The sequence below is a fragment of the Pelophylax lessonae genome (assembly GCF_965119305.1).
Source record: "Pelophylax lessonae genome assembly, chromosome: 3".
Lineage (NCBI taxonomy): Eukaryota > Metazoa > Chordata > Amphibia > Anura > Ranidae > Pelophylax > Pelophylax lessonae.
In genome coordinates this window covers 343,734,093-343,756,665 of record NC_138770.1, presented here as the reverse complement: position 1 = coordinate 343,756,665, position 22,573 = coordinate 343,734,093, and the positions used below count along the sequence as shown (strand labels likewise).

The window sequence follows — 22,573 nt, the reverse complement described above, 5'->3', positions numbered from 1 at the left end:
TGACAGAGCACATTTTTTACTGACAACCTAAAATATGTTTAGCACAGAACAACTTAATTCCACCGAATCCCACTAGATACCTATTCATTTTAAATTCTTGGTCAGCTTTCAGAACTTGGGAGTCAATAAATCATTAGTGGGATCTATTTCGGGTTCCAATCAATGTGCTACAACCTTGGACTAGCATATGGAATTGCATGCACCTACTATGGATTAAAACAAAAACACACAACAAGTCGGTGTTTAATTGTGTAATTTGTTGTAGAGAGCTTAAAGTGTATCTAATTTCAATATATGACAGATTTCCCTTCCTTTGATATGATGGCTGCATAGGTTCAATTTTTCAGGCTTTCTTTATTTTTATTTTGACCTGGTGATCTTGACAGTAACACACTCCTGTTTTGGTATGACACCACTTACTCCCCACACTTTATCTATGGAAGAGTGGTGTTGTCACCTTAGGCTGCTCTCCTGGTTTGGATTACAAATGCCACCCCCCACTCATCTCAATTACATAAAGGGCTTTTACTTTGTAGTTTACAGAAGATAGCTGTAAAAGAGGATTGTTCAAGATTTTAGTTCAGTCTACAGAAAGTTAATAGGACACAGGGCTTCCGATAGGAAAAACAGGTATTTTTCCACACATTCTGAAAATATACTTTGCCTAAAAATCTTCTAATACAGCCACCACATCTGAATACTTGTAAACTGCAATATATGATGTTTTTGTTTTTGGGTTCATATATGTATGAAGCTCAATCATTTTTCACATCAGCAGTTGATTTGGTACAGCAATTACAACAATCACAACTCAGCAGGTTATTTTTGTTTCTAGAGATGTCAAAGGTAGAATTTGGTAAAGATTAACAATATATGGATATGGTATACCCTGTTAAGAAGCTAATTGAGAATCTCTTTCATGAAAAATTAGGCTTAACTTACACAGGCAAATCTGGTGTTTAATTTTTCAAATAATTTGCAGCTAGCTGGCTTGTTTCTAGTACCATGTAAATGCAGTTAATTGCAGTAATGCCATTTACTTGCAGTAAATTATTGCTACAAACATTTTCTACAGTTATGCAAAGCCATCAAATTCACCTGGGATCAATATAAGAATGTGTTTGTAAACATTGTAAAAAGGTACCCAGTGATTTGTAATAAACAGTCTGAGAGGAGGTGGGGTGCAGGATAGGGATCCTCTACCAGTAGTAGTGAAGGCTCTAGTGGAGCCAAATGACCCCACAAAAAAGGAGGTCCCTGAAAAATAGGCATTGCAAGAATTGAGTAGTTTACAAACAGTTGCATCAGAAATAGTGCCAAATGATCCAAGAGTCCAACAATTAAAATCTAAAGAAATGTTTAGCTTATATTGGCTAAAAATATCATTTGATTTTACCTATTTTTTATATGTATGAGTTAATTTACCAAAATACTAATTTAAATCTAAGATTTTATATGTTTTTAAGTCTCAATTGTAGCCCAGAGGAAGGGAGAGTTTTTTTAATAGGCCCCTGAAATGCATTAGATGCTTGCATGGTAATTGAATGAACCAATAAGCACTTTTTCTGGTGCAGTTGACATAACCAGTAACCTCACACCCCTTCCCAAGTTTTTGCAGGTACGCTACCTGTTCTTCTCTATGACACACTGCAAAGCCCAACTTATAGGGATCTTACATTATTTTCCATACAGGTGCCTTTTCTTGTGAAGCTAACAAGGCAGAGACAGGAAGCAGATAAATACATAATATTAGCTGCTCTTAGAATGAGGAAACTAAACCCTGATACAGATGCTGGAGTTTTAAGTGGTCCTAAAGCCTCAAGGTTTTTTTTTTACCTGATCCAGCACTGTTCATGAGAGTAATGGCTCTCCTGGTTTTGTCCCTCCTCCCTGGGCAGATTGATAGCAGTGGGAGCCATTGTCCACCGCTTTGGTCAATCAACTCCAGTGGCGAGGGGTGGGGCCGAGTCCCGCTGTCTGTGGCAATAAACGCAACAGTGGGTCTCGGGAGCAAAGCACAAGTGCCCCCATGGGAATCTGCTTCCTATTAGGGGCATCAGCAAGAGAGGAAGACCCAAGAGCACTTGTGGGAGACCCGAGATAAGGAGTATCAGGGCCGCTCTGTGCAATTCTTTTGCACAGAGCAGGTAAGCATAGACTATTTTAAATTACTGTTTAAAAAAAAAAAAAAAAATTCCAACCATTTCAACTGGTCCATTACACAACTTACTTGAAAGAAGTATAGCCTTTTTTTTTTTTTTTTAAAGAGTGCAGACCAACCTTACTCAATACTGTGGTGCATAGAGTAAATGCTAGGAATAAATAGAATATTAATTAGGTAAAATAAAAATAATATTATTGCAAATACTGTATGCAAATGCAAATACTGTAGACTTCCTTATGTGAAAACATACTTCCGCTAAATGTGAAAAAAATATAAAATCAAATAAAATAAATACGCTTTTTTTACATGAAAAAAATTAGCACTATCACAATCACCACATATATTATAAATCTTTTTTTTTTTTTTTTATGTATCGTTTTGTGATCCCATAGGGGTTTTAGCTGCTCTGTAAATCTATAATAGAAATTTGTTAGAGCAGCGCAGGTATATATTATTTATATTTACAAATACTGATTGCTGAACCTTTACAAATCACATACTTCTTTTTCTCTTCATTAATTTACCTGTGTTATAATTTACAGTGAATTGCTTATGTTATACTTAACATCCATCTTCCATTTTCTTAAACATCTGTGTGATCCTTTGATCTATTACAGACAGAAGTCTGAGTGTTCACTTCTGTCTGTTCAATTTAATGAAGGGCATAGTTTAGTACTCTGTGCTCCATGTGTCTTTTTATTTATTTATTTTTTGTTTCAATTCCGTTTGCTGAAGGTTTAGTCTTACCGAGTGCACTTTAGTTTTGTATACTTACAAAGGTAAAGACCAAACATAGCGTAATTTCCCCTCCCTTGGTGGTGCAAAAACATCTGTACAGCACACGTTCCAGAATTGTTAGCTTAGTAGTAACAGAAAATGATGATCGTGACTATAAAACAATAAAACCAGGTAATATTATATTGTATGTTATTTCGTAAGATAAGATTCTGCATATAATTTGTATAGTTTTTTTGTAAGAGCAAGGCCTTGTGGCAAACCATTTGAGTTATTTAAGTGCATTATTTATAAATATATATATATTTTTTTTAATCTATGATTGATTTTGGTCTGAAGATCACGAAAGAGAAGAAAACAAATCAATATCTATGCCACCCCTCAGCAATATTAGATGACTTGCAATTGTCATTAATAATACATTGTTTCTAGATCTGGAAGATGCACCCACCTGAATGTAAGCTCAAAGGAATTGATTTAATAAAGGCAAATAGGCTGCTCACTTTGCAAGGAAATTTTCAATTTGCAAGGGATTTTCCTTTAGCTTAGTGAATGTGGTGAAAATTCACCTTACAAAGAATATACAACTACATGCAAGTAAAATTAAAAAAACAAACAAACATGTTTTTGCATGCACATGATGGAATGGTGGAATTCAGCAGAGCTTTACCTTCTTTATCAAAAGAATGTCCTTACAAATTGCAAATTCCCAGCCTGTTTCCTCTAAGTAAATCAACCCCATAATGTTTTCCTTTACTCTGTCTTCTGTTACATGCCCTATCTCTTGCACATATATCTGTGATGGAAAGTTGTATAGAATTTTCCTACTCCAGCAGTGCTGTTCACTGTTTTACAGTGTAGATAAGAATGGAATGGCTCCATGTGACTGCAGCAACTGTCAGTCAGGAGTCATGCAGCACAGGGCCTAACATGGTAAGTGGCACTAATGACCTAGAAAGGTTCTGTATAGATTTCCAACAGTAACTCAAATAACCACTCGTTACAACCAAGGTATGTAGAATACCATCTCTGAATTCACAACACATTGAACCTTGAAGCAGATGGGCTACAGCTGCAAAAGACTACACCAGGTGCCAATCCTATCAGCTAAGAACAGGAAACTGAGGCTACAATTTGCACAGGCTCACCAAAATTGGACAATAGACGAGTGAAAAAACCTGGCCTTGTCTGACGAGTCTCGATTTCAGCAGTGAAGTTCAGATGGTTGGGTCAGACTTTGGCGTAATTAACTTGAAAGCATGGATCCATCTTGCCTTGTATCAATGGTTCAGGTTGCTGGTGGTGGTGTAATGGTATGGGGGATATTTTCTTGGCACACGTTTGGCTTCTGAGTACCAACTGAGCATCGTTTAAACACCATCACCTACCTGAGTATTGTTGCTGACCATGTCCATCCCTTTATGACTACAGTGTATCCATTTTCTGATGGCTCCTTCCAGCGGGATAATGCACCAGGTCACAAAGCTCAAAGCATTTGAAAGAAGAGACAGAGGGGATATGATAGAAACTTTTAAATACATAAAGGGAATCAACTCGGTAAAGGAGGAGAGCATATTTAAAAGAAGAAAAACTACCACAAGAGGACACAGTTTTAAATTAGAGGGGCAAAGGTTTAAAAGTAATATGAGGAAGTATTACTTCACTGAGAGAGTAGTGGATGCATGGAATAACCTTCCTGCAGAAGTGGTAGCTGCAAATACAGTGAAGGAGTTTAAGCATGCATGGGATAGGCATAAGGCTATCCTTCATACAAGATAGGGCCAGGGACTATTCATATATATTGGGCAGACTAGATGGGCCAAATGGTTCTTATCTGCCGACACATTCTATGTTTCTATGTTTCTATCTCAAGCTGTTTTCTTGAACATGACAATGGAGTTCACTGCACTCCAGTGGCCTTCACAGTCACCAGATCTCAGTCCAACAGAGCACCTTTGGGATGTGGTGGAATGGGAGATTTGCATCATGGATGTGCAGCCGACAAATCTGCAGCAACTGCATGATGCCATCATGCCAATATGGACCAAAATCTCTAAGGAATGTTTCCAACACTTTGTTGAATCTATCCCATGAACAATTAAGGCAGTTCTGAAGGCACAAGGGGGTCCAACTTGGTACTAGCAAGGTGTACCTAACAAAGTGGCCGGTGAATGTATGTAGTGGTGTTATTGTTCATTAAACTGGGTGCTGACCAATGACACTGCAGATTTTACTTACTTTTAATGTGCTTGCCAGTGGGAGTTCATTGATTCTGTTTTGGGAAACATAGACATGAGACTCAATACTGCATTTCATTTTTCAGATATTGATAGTAAGGCTGTGGCTTTGGTGTCTACTAGTGATGGGCTAAGCAGCCCCTTGGTTTGGTCCAGCAGGGTTTGCCGAACTTCAAAAAGTTTGGATGCTAAACCTGAACTCCACTATGTACGTACCAACCAATGCAAATATTTTTTTTTTTACATTTTTTTTTAAAGTTCCATGCAGCCCAAGGCAGTGATTTTTTTTTTTTTAGCAGTGACATTTACAAAAGAAAAAAGTTTTAAAATTGGCAGCAATTAACTTTGACAGCTGTTACTGCCAACTTCTTTGTTAAAAACTAAAAATGAAGGGACAGAGCCCGAAGGGGGAGCCTGACCTATGCACTTATTATGTGACCAAAAGAGCCCTTCTGACTTATTTGAGTGGGGACTGCTTAATGTTTAAACAGGTTTCTTCTTTTCTTTAAATAATCTGCCTGGGAAGTATCCTAAACCTGCATGTGAAGTGGCACATGTGTAAGATGCTAATCAGCAACACTGACATTTTCAAAGGAAAAAACTGCTGTTTCTTTGTAGAAAATGGCATAGATATTTATACCAGACCCTTAGGGTTTCACAAGTATTTTGGGGGATGTTTGGGGGGGATTCCCATGCTGTAAATTACCAGCAATTGTTTTTTTTATTTTTAATGTCATTTTTGCTGTAATGGCATTTAAAATGTCATTTGTGCTGTAATGGCATTTAAAAAATATGTAGTCTTCATCTGGCTGTAGTTGCAGCACCTACCACCTCAAGTCCATTCCAGGAACATGTGCAATGGGAATATTGACACTGGTACAAAATCCATACTAGACTCTTTCAAAGGGGAACCCACACAAAGAGTCTAGTATGGATTTTGTACCAGTGTCAATATTCCCATTGCACATGTTCCTGGAATGGACTTGAGGTGGTAGGTGCTGCAACTACAGCCAGATGAAGACTACATTTTTTTTAAATGCCATTACAGCACAAATGACATTTTAAATGCCATTACAGCAAAAATGACATTAAAAAAAAAAAAAAAAAAACAATTGCTGGTAAATTACAGCATGTGGAGTCCACCCTAAAATCTGTTCTGGGCCCCTAATCGAAGCATGGAACTTTGCTGGCTGCAAAAGGCATACTTAGCAACATGCCATGGCCTCAAATTTTGGGTCCCCCTTGGCAAAGTATCTTGTCCTTATGTTAATGAGAACACAAGCCTCTTCCCCACAACCCTTGCCTGGTGGTTGTGGGGATCTGCAGGTGGAGGCTTACTGGAATCTGGAAAGCCCCCTTTAACAACATACTACCCCCATATAGTACTCCTACTCATTCACAAAAAGGAAAACGGTAAATAAAAACTCTTATGTTCAGACCAAACACTCCGCTCACCCCTACTGTTAGTATACAGTACATAGTTAAGAGAACTACAACATTGCCAGTCAACTTTTCCTTAGAAACTGGTGTTCCAGAGATTGCTGTTGCAGTTATTTGAACCCCACACTATAAAATTATCACTCGTTTTTTATTAAATAATTTGCATAATTGCTATAATTACAATATAATGCCTGCAGTTCTTCAAGAACAGATTATGCATGAAATAGATTTGCTTTTGGTAAATTAAGTCCCTCCTACATTCCTTGACTGAATGCTAGCAATGTATGGTCACAGTAGGGTGCTTTGTGGAAGACCAACAATGTTATCTCAGTAGGTCCAGTGATGTTTGGGGTGATGAAAGATGAGATGTCATTAAGATTAATTAATTAATTAATGACAGACCGGGATTGGCTAGCATATGTTACAGTACACAGAAATTTCACTGACTATTATTATATGAAATAATGCAACCCTGATTATAAAATATAGCAACATTACACTAAAGGAGAAGTTTTGATACTATTCAAAACAGAATTTGGTGCCATATGAACTTTAAAAAAGAAAAAAAAAAAAAAAAAAGATCAGCTGATCATTTTTTTTTTCTTTTTTTTTTTTTACAAAATTAGATAGCACCAGAGAGACTTATATTTTAAATATTTTAATATTATTCCTCTGTGGATACCATATTCCTTATAGCACATCTCAAATTTTGTGCAATTTATTTGCCAAAAAAAATCACATTTTTCTTTTTGCTGAAATCATTTATGTTGTGTAGGAACTAACTTTACATTTGTAAAGTGTGAAATGTAAAGAACAGGAGTAGCTGCATGCTATTTTTCTCCTTGTGCCCTTGCATTCATTTAGATAATTGATGTCCACATTGCTGCCATTGGGTTGTGTGGTCGTTTTATCTTTTACAGGAGTTCAGTGTATGAATCACATACAGGAGAAAATATAGCAATAGGGATTTTCCGTATTTCTTTCCATTTGCTAACTTCTATCCGGTATGGGTTGAGATAACATGCAAGTCAGTGTAACCATTAAAGCTGAGCTGCAGGCACAAAAACTCTCATTTAAATATATTCCTCAATAGCCACAGAGAATAAAACATCCACTTTATGTACACCAAACATCTTTGTAAAACCAAATATTAAAATATAAAAGTAGCAGTGACATCATCACTGCGCTGCACATAACTTGTGCAGAGGGCAGAGCTTTTGATTACTGAACATGCTAGCATTTTTATTGTGAAACCTTAAAGACATTGACAGCGCAATGCTAAATAATGCAAGTATTATTACCCACTTACCATTGTATAAAGACTTTCACATGTGTTATTGTTTCCTTATTCTCAATTATTTATTTTAAAGCAAATACTAGTAAGCTTCAGCCTTTTGAAAACAGCTAATGACTGGATGTTAAAGTGAATCTAAATCCTAAAGCTAAATCTAAAGCTAACATTTTTTTAGTTTTATCCTTGGTTCATATATATGGAAATTTGGAGGCACTTTGAACCGCACCTGATTTGCATAACATGTGAACCAGACCGACTTTCACTGGAGCCAGTTCACATATATTGCGGTGTGAATTAAAAATGGGTCCTGTGTGTTTTTCAGTTAGGTTCAGGTGCGATTTCAGTGTCAAATTTGCACCTGAATTGCACCTGAATTGCAAATGGGAACCACACTCGCATATATGTGAACCCAGCCTCAAATAGAATGGAAAAAGGTTCAAAGCTCTTTCAGGTTTATATTACTGTCGGTGTCCCTACTGTGGTGCTTCACCAGGTGTGTTTTTCCTGTTGATTACTGTCACTGGTATTTAAATTAAGTAAAATGCAACACTCTGAGTTGTTATTATAGAGATTATAGAGGGGAAATCTTCAAGTGGAGACATTTGTTCAAATAGCTACCTGCTAAAAGTGGGTTAGACCACTCCTTACTATACACCAAACAAAAAATAGTTTTGGCTTTAGATATACCTTAAGCACAAGTTGATATTATGCCTAGTGGCATAGGGACTGGGGTAGCAGAGGTTGTGATTGCAGCAAGGCTGTTGCACCTGGCGTGCCCATAGGGCCTTTCAAGCTATACCAGGACGCCTTCTCTATCAACATTACTTGAACAAGTGCGGCAACTTGAAAAAAGGGGAAGGAAAATATTACAGGGGTTGAGGATGCAACATTAAAAAAATGGGTTCAAGATCATAGCACAGGGTCATGGTTTATATCTTGCAACAGAAACCTGAGATATGAAGCTACCTCACTGTTCACCAGGCTTGCTTATTGCAGGTCTTCAGGCATACATTTTTCAGTCATTGATTGGTCCCATTACTCTAGTTACAGTCTTTGTTTGGCTTGCTGCAAATCTTTGTCTAGTGAGTCATAACAATATTCTATTTTCTTTCAGTCTTGCGAAATTTGCTTTGAGTTGCAAAGACGGGCTCCTTATTTACTGACTTTATTTGCATTTAGCTTGATTCTGTTGTTTTATTTTGTCTATTACTTTGTTGGAAATATTTTGAATAAGTCCCCATCAATAATTCTGTTAATCTGCATAGCTCTGCCACAGATGATAAAAGATCTGTAGCTCTCTATTAGGTTACAGATTTGTTATATTAGATTTCCAATCAAATCTGAACGTGATATATGATCCCAGTTCTCTAGTGACAAAAATTATTCTGTTTGTACCATCACATCTTACAGTTAGTCAGCTATTTACTTAATGTCAGATCACATACTCTGTATGTAATTAGTCTGACAGGTCTTTTTTTCTATTTATTTGCTTTAGTTTGTTTAATTTTCTATTACCTTTTCAACCCTTCTTGATGTATCGACTATGCAGCTGCAAGGGAATGTGGGATTTGTAAAAAAATTACATTTGTTTGATTTACAGAATTTAAACTGCTGTAGCTTTAATCCAGCCCTGGCAATTCCTGACTGCACTGATTACTAAACATATGCAAATACGTGTTGAGAACAGCTCCTTATAATTGTAGGATGCTTGGAATATCTTCAAAAGTAGTTTTGCTCATGGGATTTAATCAATTTATCTCAACTGATTCTTCTAATATTCTCAAACCTCCTCTCTCATTCTTTTTGTTTACTTTTATTTGCTAACAGTCATGAGAAAGAACAATTTAGAGCACACAACAAACACTGCAAATAAATATGGATAAAAAACCTGCATAAAATATTTATTATAAAAGATACATTTGCTGACAGTTGCTTATTTGAGATCTTAAAGTGTGACTGCGTTTCCCATGCAAGGTAAAATAGGTTCACCTTTTTTCGGCACACCATACTTGCCACGGAGAATGAAGATAGGTACCTCGTAATTAAGGGTATAGGAAACATGTGATTCATTTCTCTTATCTCATGTGATAGCGCTGGTACTTGCTGATTGGCTTAGCCCTGTGCAAGCTCCAAACTGAGTAACACTGAGCTTACACAGGTATTCCTTTTCATTAGTTGAAGGAAGTGGCAGGGGAGCAACAAGGAAGACGGTTCTCTTAGGCTGGTTGGGTTGGGATGGGGGTATTTTACCTTGCAAGGCCAAAGCACAGATTTGCTTTACAAACTTGTCAACTGGGTCGAGTTTCTTCAGTCCCATGCATGCTTCATCTGGGATAATCCCAGAGTTTACAATGGGCTTTTTCACTCCGCTCACAACAGCAAATAAAGTGGCTGGGGAATGCTAGGCTGGGGAAGGAAGAAACAGTATAAAAAGTATAAACTTTTTCAGGAAGTGACTTAAAATGAATCATTTGCTTATAGAGGAAACCAGTCACCAAAGGACCTCTGTGATATTCTTTTCTTCACTTTTAAATTATTTACTTGAATGCTTTCCCATCCAGAGCAGAACTTTCAAACATAGTCTCGGGTTATAAGGCCAGTTGCTCAGTTGCTCAGTGCTGGTAAAAGTCATTCAGACTTTCATATAATAAAGAAGCTGCCTGGATTACATCAAAGGAAACTAGAAAAAAAATGTTTGTTGACAGTTTTCTGCACCTCCAAAAGCCTGGATTTTTTTAGTAAGTTAGGAGCAGCTTTGTTCATTCTGAATACCCAATAATGTGCTAGAAAAAAATTTCACTTGCAAAAAGCTTTACCACATGCTCTAACACCACTTCTAAGTAAGTAAACATTTCCTTTACTAGGTGAACATCCTCTACTACTTTAGTAAATCAACCTCAGTGTGTCAGTTGTCAGAAATGCACTGGGGTGGGACATAGGCAAAATTGGGGCATTTCTACTCTGGCAGGAAGACAATAGTGGCAAATAGCAAACACATGCCCTTCAGGTAATGCTGTACTTTTATAACAATTTAGGACTGAGCATTCAGATTTACACAAATATTAATTGCTAATTTAGTCAGTTTATGGAAATAAAATGTAGAATTTATTAACATTAATTCTTGACTATGCTCATATCTATGATATATACATCATAATGCAGACTTTGAATATGTGAAAACTGACCTTCATACCTTAATAATACCAGTAGCTCCTGTTCAATCCTGCTCAATGATAACAATACCAATAAATGCATACATATATAAAACTGCAAATTTGATTGATCTATATAATGTTTGTATGTATTTTTGCAAGGTTTAAATGTAACCAAGTAATTTTAATATATACACAGTGTATATATAATTAGTTTAATTTATTTCTGCTCTTTTTTTAGGGTGGAGTTGGTGAAACTGGGCCTAAAGGTGAACAGGTGAGTGATACCCGAGAATAAGGAATATTTTCATTGAGAAAAAAAAATAGTTTGTGGTACTAAATGTATTACATTAAATGCAGGGTGGCCCTGGAGAAGAAGGCTTTGGAGGAGAGAAGGGTGAACAGGTAAGAGACTTTTTACATAACGTAATTAGTAAATACAGCCCTGACGCTACAATATCCTATTTCTGTATATACGCACATGTCCTTTCCCAGGAGCAAGGGAAAGGACATCCTTATACTTGTATTGATAGCTCTGTGTCTAAAGATACTGAGAACTCATGACCTGTACATTTTTCTAAATTGGTTATATGTCCCTTCATAACATGCAATACATTTACACTTTGTCATCACAGAAGCTATGAAAAATATATAGAATTAATCAGTCATGAAAAGACAGCATAAGAATAGTAATACAGGCTTACTTGTGTCTCACTTGATGGAAAGGGCATAAGGCTGAATGATGATCAGTAGTGCTGTCATTTTATGGCACTGTTTCATGGAGCATAGGAAAATGGAAAATACATTACTAATATTTGTATAATATTAACAATAGTGCACTGGAATATATGTAATATGCTATATTTTTTATTTAGGGTGATTTAGGAAATCCAGGACCAAAAGGATCTGTAAGTATTTGTTATTTAATGACAAGCTAAAATTGACACTTGTGTCTGATACTTTCAAAGAAATACAATGTTAGTTATTTTACCCTCATATTTTTCATAAACCCCTTTCTACTAAGATGTTTACATAAGAAAGACTATTACATATATGAAGACCTATTCGCTTTTTCTGATTGAAATTCTTGAGTGGACTTAGGTGATTAGGTTTCAGAAAGTACAGAAAGTACATCTCAATTGGTCCCAATGTTTTATGCATTGGAAAAATGGTTACTGTGGTTGTCAGCCCAATTTTAACTAATCTAAAAACTCCAGCTGTTTGGGACCTAAAGAGGATCTTCAACCTAGCGAGAAAAAAATAAAAGTCATCAGCTACAAATACTGAAGCTGCTGACTTTTAATAAAAGGCCACTTACCTGTCTAGGAATCCAGTGCTGTCCTCACCCGGGCTGGTTGTTTGCCAATCTTTGGGTCCCCAGAGCTGGCTTGTTTACTTTGAGTAGTGGGATTCCCATTGCAGATGTGTGAGCTGCACTATGCGGTGTTAATGGCCCTGCAGCATTCTGGGACCTGTGACAAGTCCCAAAGGCTACAGGCAAAGAGAGGGGTAGCCGGAGTGGGAGCAGATAGTTATCAAAACTAGGTATCCGCTCCCCAAAAAAAACGTTAATGTGCCAAATATAGTAAAGGAAGAGGGGAGAAGGGTATAAAGGGGAACTTCCCCTTTAGGGTGATGTTCCCATTTAGGATGAAGGGCTGACAAAGAAAGGCCGCTATTTATGTGGTTAAATGATGTCTACAAGCCATTTACTGCAAGAACCAGCTGAAGGTTTTGCTGAAGACATATAACTAAGACCACTTTTGCCATGGTTAAATAATGACTACTAGCACTTTTATGTTAGTTTACAGTAGTGTCTACCTCCAAGGGTATGGCAAAATAAACTTTTATCAGCTTCATTACTATGAACTTCTAGGATCATTTCACTATGGTGATATCAATAATGCTGTTCTCTAATCACAGAACTTTTTATCACTCTAAAAATATCTCTGTCATCACAGCGAACAAGGAAGTTAATTTTACTGTACAGAAATGTAAATGATTGTGTGCTAGTGTGTTATGGGGGTTAATAGCATAGATGCTGGTGGAGAAAATCTAAACAATTCATTGAAAAATATAAAAGGGTTTACAGTTAACAAAAAAAAAAGTCACTAATAATACACATGGTGATTGTAATATGTGAGCAAAGTCAGTTTCTCAGTGTTGTCTTTCACAGGGAAAATGTAACATTCCCTAACATTTGATCCTAAGAGAAAATAGCCATAGGAACATTAAACCAACAGAGAAAATAGCCACCAACAGAAGAATCAGAAGAAGAAATAGTATTAGGGAGACCTCTGCACTGTGCACAAAATGAATGGTGTATGTGGATTTCTGTGTTCTATATAGATGAGCTGCAGGTTCACCCATTGTTTAGGAGGTTTGGCAAACGGTTGATTGAATGACTATTCAATCTAATGAATCGCCAGCTATAGTTAAAAGTGAAACATCTAGCAGTAACATTAATACTATTGTAGAGTGTGACAACTGCCTGCTTAGGACCCCTTTATTTTTTCGCATAGGGGAGAGCCAGTATCTGGTTGCCCCTATTTTTAAAAGGGGATTTTAGATTCCAATAAGCACCCCTCAGAACATGAACCCTGGACACCCTGAACAGGAACCTGTCGTATTTAGCAGTGGTGGTGGTACTCGTGGTGTTAGATTTAGCAGTGGTGGTAATATGAACATTCATACAAAAAATTATTTGTACAGAAAGTACTTCAATTTTTTTTTTTAATTCAATCTTGGAATTAATGTATTTCCTGAAAGAAACTCACATTCACTATTAGAAATGTTCCACCCTGAAGAAGAAACATTTTCCACCCTGCTTCTTAGAATTTTCTTGTCAGTATGGTCAAAAATCAATGTCGATTTAACCCACCATTGTTTAGAAAATTGAATAAACTTTCTAAAAACGAAAAAAAATTTAATATAACTCTACTTTTATGTATACAGCTTTAGTCTATTTTCTCAATTGGTTGAACAGGATCTCTCAGGATTGAAAGTTAGGAAATGTCATATTCACCCTGCAAAAGACAATAAATAGAAACTGACATTACACATATATTACAGGTATTATTTGTGACTTATGCATGAATGCTGAGACATTCGCAAAGCATACTTTTTATACATAGATCCCAAAGTGTGAATAAAGACTGTAATTCTGTTTATCCGAAATGTCCATGGATAAGCTTTAGGATATAATAACATATTTTACATTTAAATTTAAGAAACTATATTTAATACTGCCTCTGCAAAGTGTTCTGTGAGCTCCGTCTGTCTGTATCTTAAAAAAAAAGTATCTGACACTGACAATACTGTAAGTAATGACCTATCTGCATTTATTACTTTCTAATAATTTTCTTTTAATGTGAATAACGATTTGTTCTAATGATCCAAATCTTGCATGGTAATGATTTGGTCATTGCTAAATTAATTCAGATAGAAATAGGGACTAAATTTCGATAAGTCACTAATATTATTTGGATAGTAGCAGGAGCAAAAACCCCCATAGACACTATGAAAAAAAAAAAAAAATGAAAATGCTGGTTCTCTACCCACTGGGTGGGGCTTCTGGCTTTCTTTCTTTGTAAGCCACTGACTTTAAACAAGCAAATAAGTATCGAGAATAAATCAAAAGTTCTGAGTTCAGTTGTAGCATGCTTGCTCTAGGTTAGTGGTTTAGAAAGTACCAAAGCTGTTGTTTCAGAAGAGGGTGAACAATGACATCCTAGGTATTTCTCTTGTCATAGGTTTCCATTATTGCTTAAAGCGGAGTTCTACCTGTTTTTTTGTTTTAAAAAGGCTGCAGCTACAAAAAGTGTAGCTGCTGACTTTTAATAAACACACACTCACCTGTCCCACTATCCAGCGATTCTGCCGGGGGGAGCCTCAGTTCTCTCCCTCTTCTCCCCGCGGCGCGGACACTTCTAGTGTGGGCACCCAGCTGTGACAGCTTATGGCTTTGCATCCTGAGTGGACAGGCAATCTTCTGGGACCTGTAACGTGTCCCAGAAGATTGCAGGGAGGGAGGGGGAGAGGAGAACTTCTGCCTGAGCTGCCTAGGCGGACCGAGCTGAAGTGGGAGCGGGTACCTGTCAAAACTAGGTACCCCCTCCCAAAAAATGTGGAATGTCAGGGGTCGGGAGGCCTTAAAGCGGAAGTTCCATTTTTGGTTGGAACTCCACTTTAAAATGTACCTGTGAGAATGGAAATATGGTAGCTGCCATTGTTCACAGGACAGGAACAAGCATACACCCCACTGAAGTTTGAAAAGGGTAACTCCCATCCTGCATAAAAATTCCAGGTCAGTGATGCGCTAAATATATAAAAAAAACAATTATCAAGATATGTGTATACAACTCTTAACCACTTGCCGCCCGCCGCCTTTTTACTGCGGCAGGCGGCACAGCTGCGTCCAGTCACATAGTACTACGTGATTGGAGTGCATGTGGTTTCGGTGGCGCACGCACGCGCCGCCGGAGCCGCACACAGTGGGAGACGGGCCGTGGGAGGAGCGGTGACGATTGCCGCTGCCCTCCCATGATCTTCCGGGAAACTGAGAGAAGACCCGCCTGCTTATGTAAACAAAGCAGGTGGATCTTCTGTCAGACAGGCAGGTAGAGATCAGCAGTTTCAGCTAAGCTGAAACTGCGATCTCTCTGTGCCTGTCACAGAACCCCCCCTCCCCCCACACAGTCAATAAGCATATTAGGCATACATTTAACCCCTTTGATCACCCCCAGTATTAACCCCCTCCCTGCCAGTGTCATATATACAGTAACAATGCATATTATTTAGCACTGATTACTGTATTAGTGTCACTGGTCCCCAAAAAGTGTCAAAAATGTCAGTTAGGGGTCCGATCTGTCTGCCGCAATGTCGCAGTCCCGCTAAAAATCGCAGATCCCCGCCATTACTAATAAAAAAATAAATAAATAAAAAGTCCAAAAATCTATCCCGTAGCTTGTATAAAATATAACTTTTGCGTAAACCAATTAAAATATTGTAGCAAAATACAAATTGGCCTAAACTGATAAAAAAATTTAATTTTTAAAAATGTTTTATTGGGAATGTTTTATAGCAGAAAGTAAAAAATATGGTGTTTTTTTTTCAAAATTCTCACAATTTTTTTGTTTATAGTGCAAAATCTAAAAACCGCAGAGGTGATCAAATACCACCAAAAGAAAGCTCTATTTGTGAGAAAAAAAGGACACCAATTGTATTTGGGTACCGTGTCGCACAACCTCACAATTTTCCGTTAAAGTAATGCAGTGCCGAATTGCAAAAAAGGGCCTGGTCATTTAGGGGGAAAATCCTTCTGGTCCAGAAGTGGTTAATATGTGATCTGTCAGGATATAATAAGTTTAATATAAAATGGTGGAGACTAATGCCTTTGTAAATACAATTATTTGGGAATAAATAAAAAGGATAATATACACTGTAGTCATCCATCTAAAGCTATTACCATTATACAGCTTTATTGATTGTTCAGACAAAATACTCATGATCTGAAAGGAGACTTTAGTTTATAAAGTTTATCCTAAAGATAAACACACAATTTAGGTTTTTTTTTTTTTTGTTCAGCTTGTGGGTTGAATGAATAAAAACAAAAAACACAAAAAATATAAAAAACTGACAGATCCCTGCATTAAAGTATTTGTAAAGGCTGAAGGTTTATTACCTGCATGGATTTACTGCATGAAGGTAGAAAATCTTCTGTGTGCAGCAGTCCCACTAATACTTACCTTAACCCAATTGCAATCTAGCAATGTGCACAAGATTCTCTGCTGTTTGTGGACTCTTCCTCCTCTTTGGCTGAGACAGCAGCAGGAGCCAGTGGCTGTCAATCACAGCCATTGAGTCAATAAAGAGAAAGAGGGGGTGGGGCTGAGCCAAGGTTCTGTGTGTGAATGGACACACAGAACTGCTGCACAGGAGCTGCTTGGGTGCCCCCTATAGCAAGCTGCTTGCTCTGGGGGCAGGAGGGAGAAGCCAAAAGCGCCAGTGGGGGACCTGCGAAGAGGAGGATCAGTGCTACTCTGTGCAAAAAAAAAAAAATGCCTTTAACCACTACTGGACCGTAAGGTTTTACCTCCTTAATGACCAGGCCATTTTTTGCGATACGGAACTGAGTTACTTTAACTGACTAATGCACGGTCATACAACGCTATACCTAAATAAAATTGATGTTATTTTTCCCCACAAATAGAGCTTTCTTTTGGTGGTATTTGATCACCTCTGAGTTTTTTATTTTTTGGGCTATAAACAAAAAAAGTGACAATTTGGAATTTTTTTGTGGGACTGCGAAATTGCAGCGGACAGATTGGACACCTAACTGACACTTTGACACTTTTAAGGGGACCAGTGACATTACTACAGTAATCAGTGCTAAAAATGTGCACTGTTACTGCACTAATGACATTGGCAGGGAAGGGGTTAAAAGCAGGGGCGACTAAATGGTTAAGTGTGTCCCTAGGGGGTGCTTTCTAACTGTGTGGGGGATGGACTCACTAGATGGACACAGAGTTCCTAAATAGCAGAAACACAAGATCCCTGTGTTAATTAGGGATGATCGAACTTTTGAAAAGTTCGGTTTGGCCAGAACATCCGAACTTCCCGGAAGTTCGGCCCGGATTTCAGAACCCCATTGAAATCAATGGGACCCGAACTTCGGTAATCAAAAAACACCAACACAAAAAAAAGTTCTTAAAACTTTTAATTTTTGATAGAGAGCCAATTATTGAAAAAATTAAAAAAAAAAAAAAAAGAGATTTTTTGATTTTGAATCTTTTTTTTTGGATTTAGTATCTGGGGGGTCTAAAAAGTGCCTGCCTCCAAAGAACCCAAAAAAATGCCAGCGCCAAAAAAAATGCCCAGGTTTGTTCTTACAGGCATTTTTTTTGGAGCATTTTTTTGGGTTCTTTGGAGGCAGGCAAAACATCTGAACTTCTGTATAGGGGTATATATATATATATACACACACACACTTATATGTATTTTACACTTACACATATATAGGTGTGTTGCAAGTGGAGCCATATTAGTGCAAATTATTTCATTAGCAAAAGTATACTGTTCTGCTCCTTTCACACCTATATATGTGCAGGTGTATGTATACAGAAATGGGTGTATGTATATATACCCCTATACACATGTTCAGATGTCATGCCTGACTCCAAACATGTCCTCAAAAAAGCACTAGCAACGCCTGCAGCAAAAAGAATGCTGACAGGAGCGGAGCCATATCCCTGCTCTGAAAGTGACACAAGAGAAACGATCTTTTCTCTATAGCGGTCACCCTGCTATGGAAGGGTTTTGTCACCCTTCCATAGCAGACACAGTCAGTTAACCCTACACTACACTACGGTCCCCTTACACTTAACACTTTCCCTACAGAAACTGAATAAATTAAAGCTAACTATAGTGGAAAATAGCACCCTAACTACACTAGATATCCCTTTCCTCACACTAAAAATTGCTAAATGACACTTTGTAACAGTTTGTAGCAGAAGTAACAGAACAGCATTCCACTCTCTTCCATGTCCCTGTATAACAATGCTAAGAATTTGGCGGGGGCTATCTTATATACTGGGGGGCGTATTCACTAATGATTGGACTATGGACCCCCTAGTCACTCCAATCACATTCCTAGCATTCTCCTGCCCCCTCATTTGGCTTTTACTGATGGTTCTGGTCCAATCACGGGCTTTTAAAGCCCATTTCCTGAACCATTGCATTTTGGTCGGTTCTGGTTGCCGAATTCTGAACTTTTTGGGCAAAAAGTTCTAAATTCGGCCGAACCTCGAACAGCCAATGTTCGGGTCGAACCGATGGTCATCCCGAACCGTTCGATCATCCCATGTGTTAATCCCTGACAGAACGGCGGTCTGCCTTGCTGACATCGGCAGATCGCTGCTCTGTCTCTCTGGGAGCGATCGTGGGTGGCCGGCGGACGTTGTGTCCTCCGGACCCGCTAATTTGCTCCCCCTCTGGCCAATTAGCCCACGCCCACACTGGCTATTGCACGAAAAGACATACAGGTATGTCGTTTCTCTCAATAGAGCCGACCTGCCGCAGTATATGTACTGTTGGTGGTCAGCAAGTGGTTAAAATCACTTTAACAGAGTGATGTTGATGCAGTGACCTCTCCCACTCAGAAAATGTATTCTGACAGGGGGACTCCTCTACTGCCAGAATACACAGATTAGCACATGCAGGTATTGCATGTGAGTGTTGTTTGAATTCTGGTTTTCCAGCATGCCTGTTCAACCAAAATCATTAGTTAGACTGGCTTCTATAGAACAGACAGCTGTACACTCAGACCAAAATTTGGCTAGTTCCTGCTGAACTCTGATTGTGGTTATTTTATATGAGTAGTCAGTCAGTCAGTAGGTAGGTGACTATATAAGCTTTTTGGAATTGCTCCCCACAATTTTTAAAAAGCAAGTCAGCACTGTCAGCTGCATTGTTTCTATCCTCACAGGTTCACTTTAAGTACCATGTTACCCAAGGGACACAACATATATAATTAAAATTGAATAATTGTCTTTTGTTTTAGTTCAGTGCCCCAAATGAACCTAAGTTTCCATGTAAGAGTCAAGTTATGATGAATGGGGGGAATAAATAATGATTTTCTGTGAAACATATGAAAAGGAGTTTTATATATTATGCTTTACAATTTGTATTTGTTCCCAAGTTGTAATTGGACATGTTTTAATAATTTTGTAATACATGGTTGGATTTTAACAGTATAGTTCACCCTATGCATCATACCCGGCACCCTAAAAGTCCCATATTTGCAAGAAATAATTTAGACTATTATTTACCTAGGGATATTGGTGCCTTATCAGACAATCCTGACACTAGAATGCCTCGTATTCATAAAAAAGAAATTAAAAAAAATATTATGTGAATAGTGACAGTGCCAAGCGATTGATCCCTTATGGTCAGTATGTAGTGGGACCGTCACTTGGCATAAGACCCAGAAGAACATGGCAATCCACTGTGAGATACAGTATGCATACTTACAGTGATCCAGGCTAGACTAATGTAAGTATACAATTAGATCATACCTGGTATTCAGCTTTATGAAGCTAAATGAAAGTATATACAGTACATTAAATGTTTTCTTTTTAAGCCACACTCCTTTATAATTACAATACTTGCAAGGATGTTGCCAGTGTCCTCCCAATTAATCTGCATACTATGAAAACCCTTCTTTACATATAGACTGGAAGTCCTGGTGAACCCGGTAATCGTGGTCCTGAAGGAAGTCGGGGCCTCCCTGGTGTAGAAGGTCCTCAAGGGTCAGCTGGTCCCCGAGGGATGCAGGGAGAGCAAGGAGCCCCTGGATTACCTGGAGGTCAGGGTCCTGCAGTAAGTAATCAGTGTTTTTTTTCCTGTTAAAAATAAAAAAACAGCAACAAACTTGTGCAAAGTCCCACAGATCCAGGTTTTTGACCTTAGTGTTGTGCCGCTATGAATCTATTTATTGCCTGAACATAACTTCCACACCCAAAAGCCTAACTTTGTGTAAACCGAACATCAAACATAAGCTAGCTACTACTGTCTACAAATCTCATAATCGGATACAGTAATTGGCTACCTTTACCTCCATTTCCATTAGCTAGATTCATTAAACAACATTGCTTATTTAGGTTCATAATTTTGTCATCAATCTATTGTATCTATGAGCATGGGTGAAACCTCTGTAGCAAAAAAATAAAGTTACACCCAAGCACATAAAATCACCCCCCCAAAAATGTTTTGAGGCCCCCCACCCCCACATATATGAACATACGATTGCACACGTCAGGGTCGCCAACATGTGAAAACATTGATTGCAAAATACATGTTACATACAGCCATACCCGCCAGAGGGAGAGCAATAATTCTAACACAAGACTTCCTCGATAACACTAAACTGATACCTATAGGTGGCTTTGAAGCGTCGCCTATACAAAATATAGGGTACTGAAGTTTGTTGCCATTTCACAGGTGCACAAAAATTGAAGGTTGGACATTTTGGGTATCTATTTACTCGATGCAACCTCATCTTTTATATTTTATCAAAAATGTGGGTAGTTTATTGTATTTTTCTGCCCTAAAATTCACTTTAGTATGTTTTTTTGTACTGAAATTCTGAGTTTCCTAGACCTTTGCGGTAATAACGTGTGACATAAAAAATTGGAACTATCACGATTTTACTCTTTAGGGTGTCTGCTTTTAGAAGACATATAAAATTTGGGAGTTTTGTGTAATCTTCAGGCCGAAAAATATTTTTATGTGCAATATATTATGTGCAAAAAAACGCAAAAACTGCTCTGGCAGCCAAAAGGTAATTGTTTATTTCAGTGTCTTCATCTCGTTGTTAATTGTTTTCTTACCAATATTTATATTTCCCCCTTATGTGGCCATATACAAGAGATTGTGTTGTACAGTAGGACACAACTGTCCTTATAGAACAGTTTTTCATTAACTCAGAGGACTTGAATTCTAAAATCAAGCCCTGTATCTTACATTTGTAGTGTCGTTTTTCATTTTAGTGATAAACAAAGGAAAAGCATCCTTTTATTTTCTACCTGGCCAATAATTTATTCCCTTCATGGTGGTGTCATCAGGAGGTATGCTTTTTATTAGTTAACACGGATACTGGATGATGGGAATCTTATGTGTCAGTTAATTATGTCTGTCCATTTGTCAAAATATTGTACCTTTCTCTGTTCATTCTGCTTACATTTATTTAACATTGTTTGTTTATATACCATATTTTTTTTATTGTAAACTGCTGTTTGTTAGCTTTATTTCTTAATTTTTCTAAAATAATTTGTTTCCTTATTTAGGGAAGAGAACCTACAGACCAGCACATTCAACAAGTGTGTATGAGAGTGTTACAAAGTAGGTAAAACTGAAGGACAGGACAAAACAAAAAAATCACATTTTCATTTCTTAACTCATGTAATTTATCTTAAAGCAATTGTTCTAAATAAAATGCTGATACATGCTATATTAACCACTTAAGCCCCGGAAGATTTTACCCCCATTCCGACCAGGGGGTATTTTGCGATTCGGCACTGCGTGAATTTAACGCACAATTGCGCGGTCGTGCGACGCTGTACCTAAACGAATTTGATGTCCTTTTTTTCCCACAAAAAGAGCTTTCTTTTGGTGGTATTTGATCACCTGTGCGATTTTTTGATCACGCGCTATAAACAAAAAAAGAGCGTCAATTTTGCAAAAATAGCAATATTTTTCACATTTTTTTATATGAAATTCCCCCAAAAAAAAATGTAAAAATCAAAATTTTTAAAAATTTTCGGCCAATTTATTTTATGCTACCTATGTTTGGTAAAAAAATCGCAAAAAGCGTATTTTGATTGGTTTGCGCAAAAGTTATCGCGTTTACTAACAAAGGGAAAGATTTTTGTCATTTTTGTTGTTTTTTTTTTAACGCGTAATGGCGGCGATCTGCGATTTTTTTTGCGGTACTGCGACATTGCGGCGGACAGATCGGACCCTTGACTGACATTTTTGACACTTTTGGGGTTAC

The 22,573-nt window shown here is 37.7% G+C and overlaps 1 protein-coding gene across 1 annotated transcript in view; it reads left to right on the top strand.

Annotated features, from left to right (window-relative positions):
• The window catches only part of COL9A1 (collagen type IX alpha 1 chain), a 132,439-nt gene that overhangs the window by 93,449 nt on the left and 16,417 nt on the right, over positions 1-22,573 (top strand). The window contains exons 25-29 of the mRNA XM_082252047.1: positions 11,264-11,299; positions 11,383-11,427; positions 11,898-11,930; positions 20,254-20,400; positions 21,867-21,921. Of these exons, the coding sequence (XP_082108173.1) occupies positions 11,264-11,299; positions 11,383-11,427; positions 11,898-11,930; positions 20,254-20,400; positions 21,867-21,921 (316 nt within the window). The remainder of the gene's footprint in view (positions 1-11,263; positions 11,300-11,382; positions 11,428-11,897; positions 11,931-20,253; positions 20,401-21,866; positions 21,922-22,573) is intronic.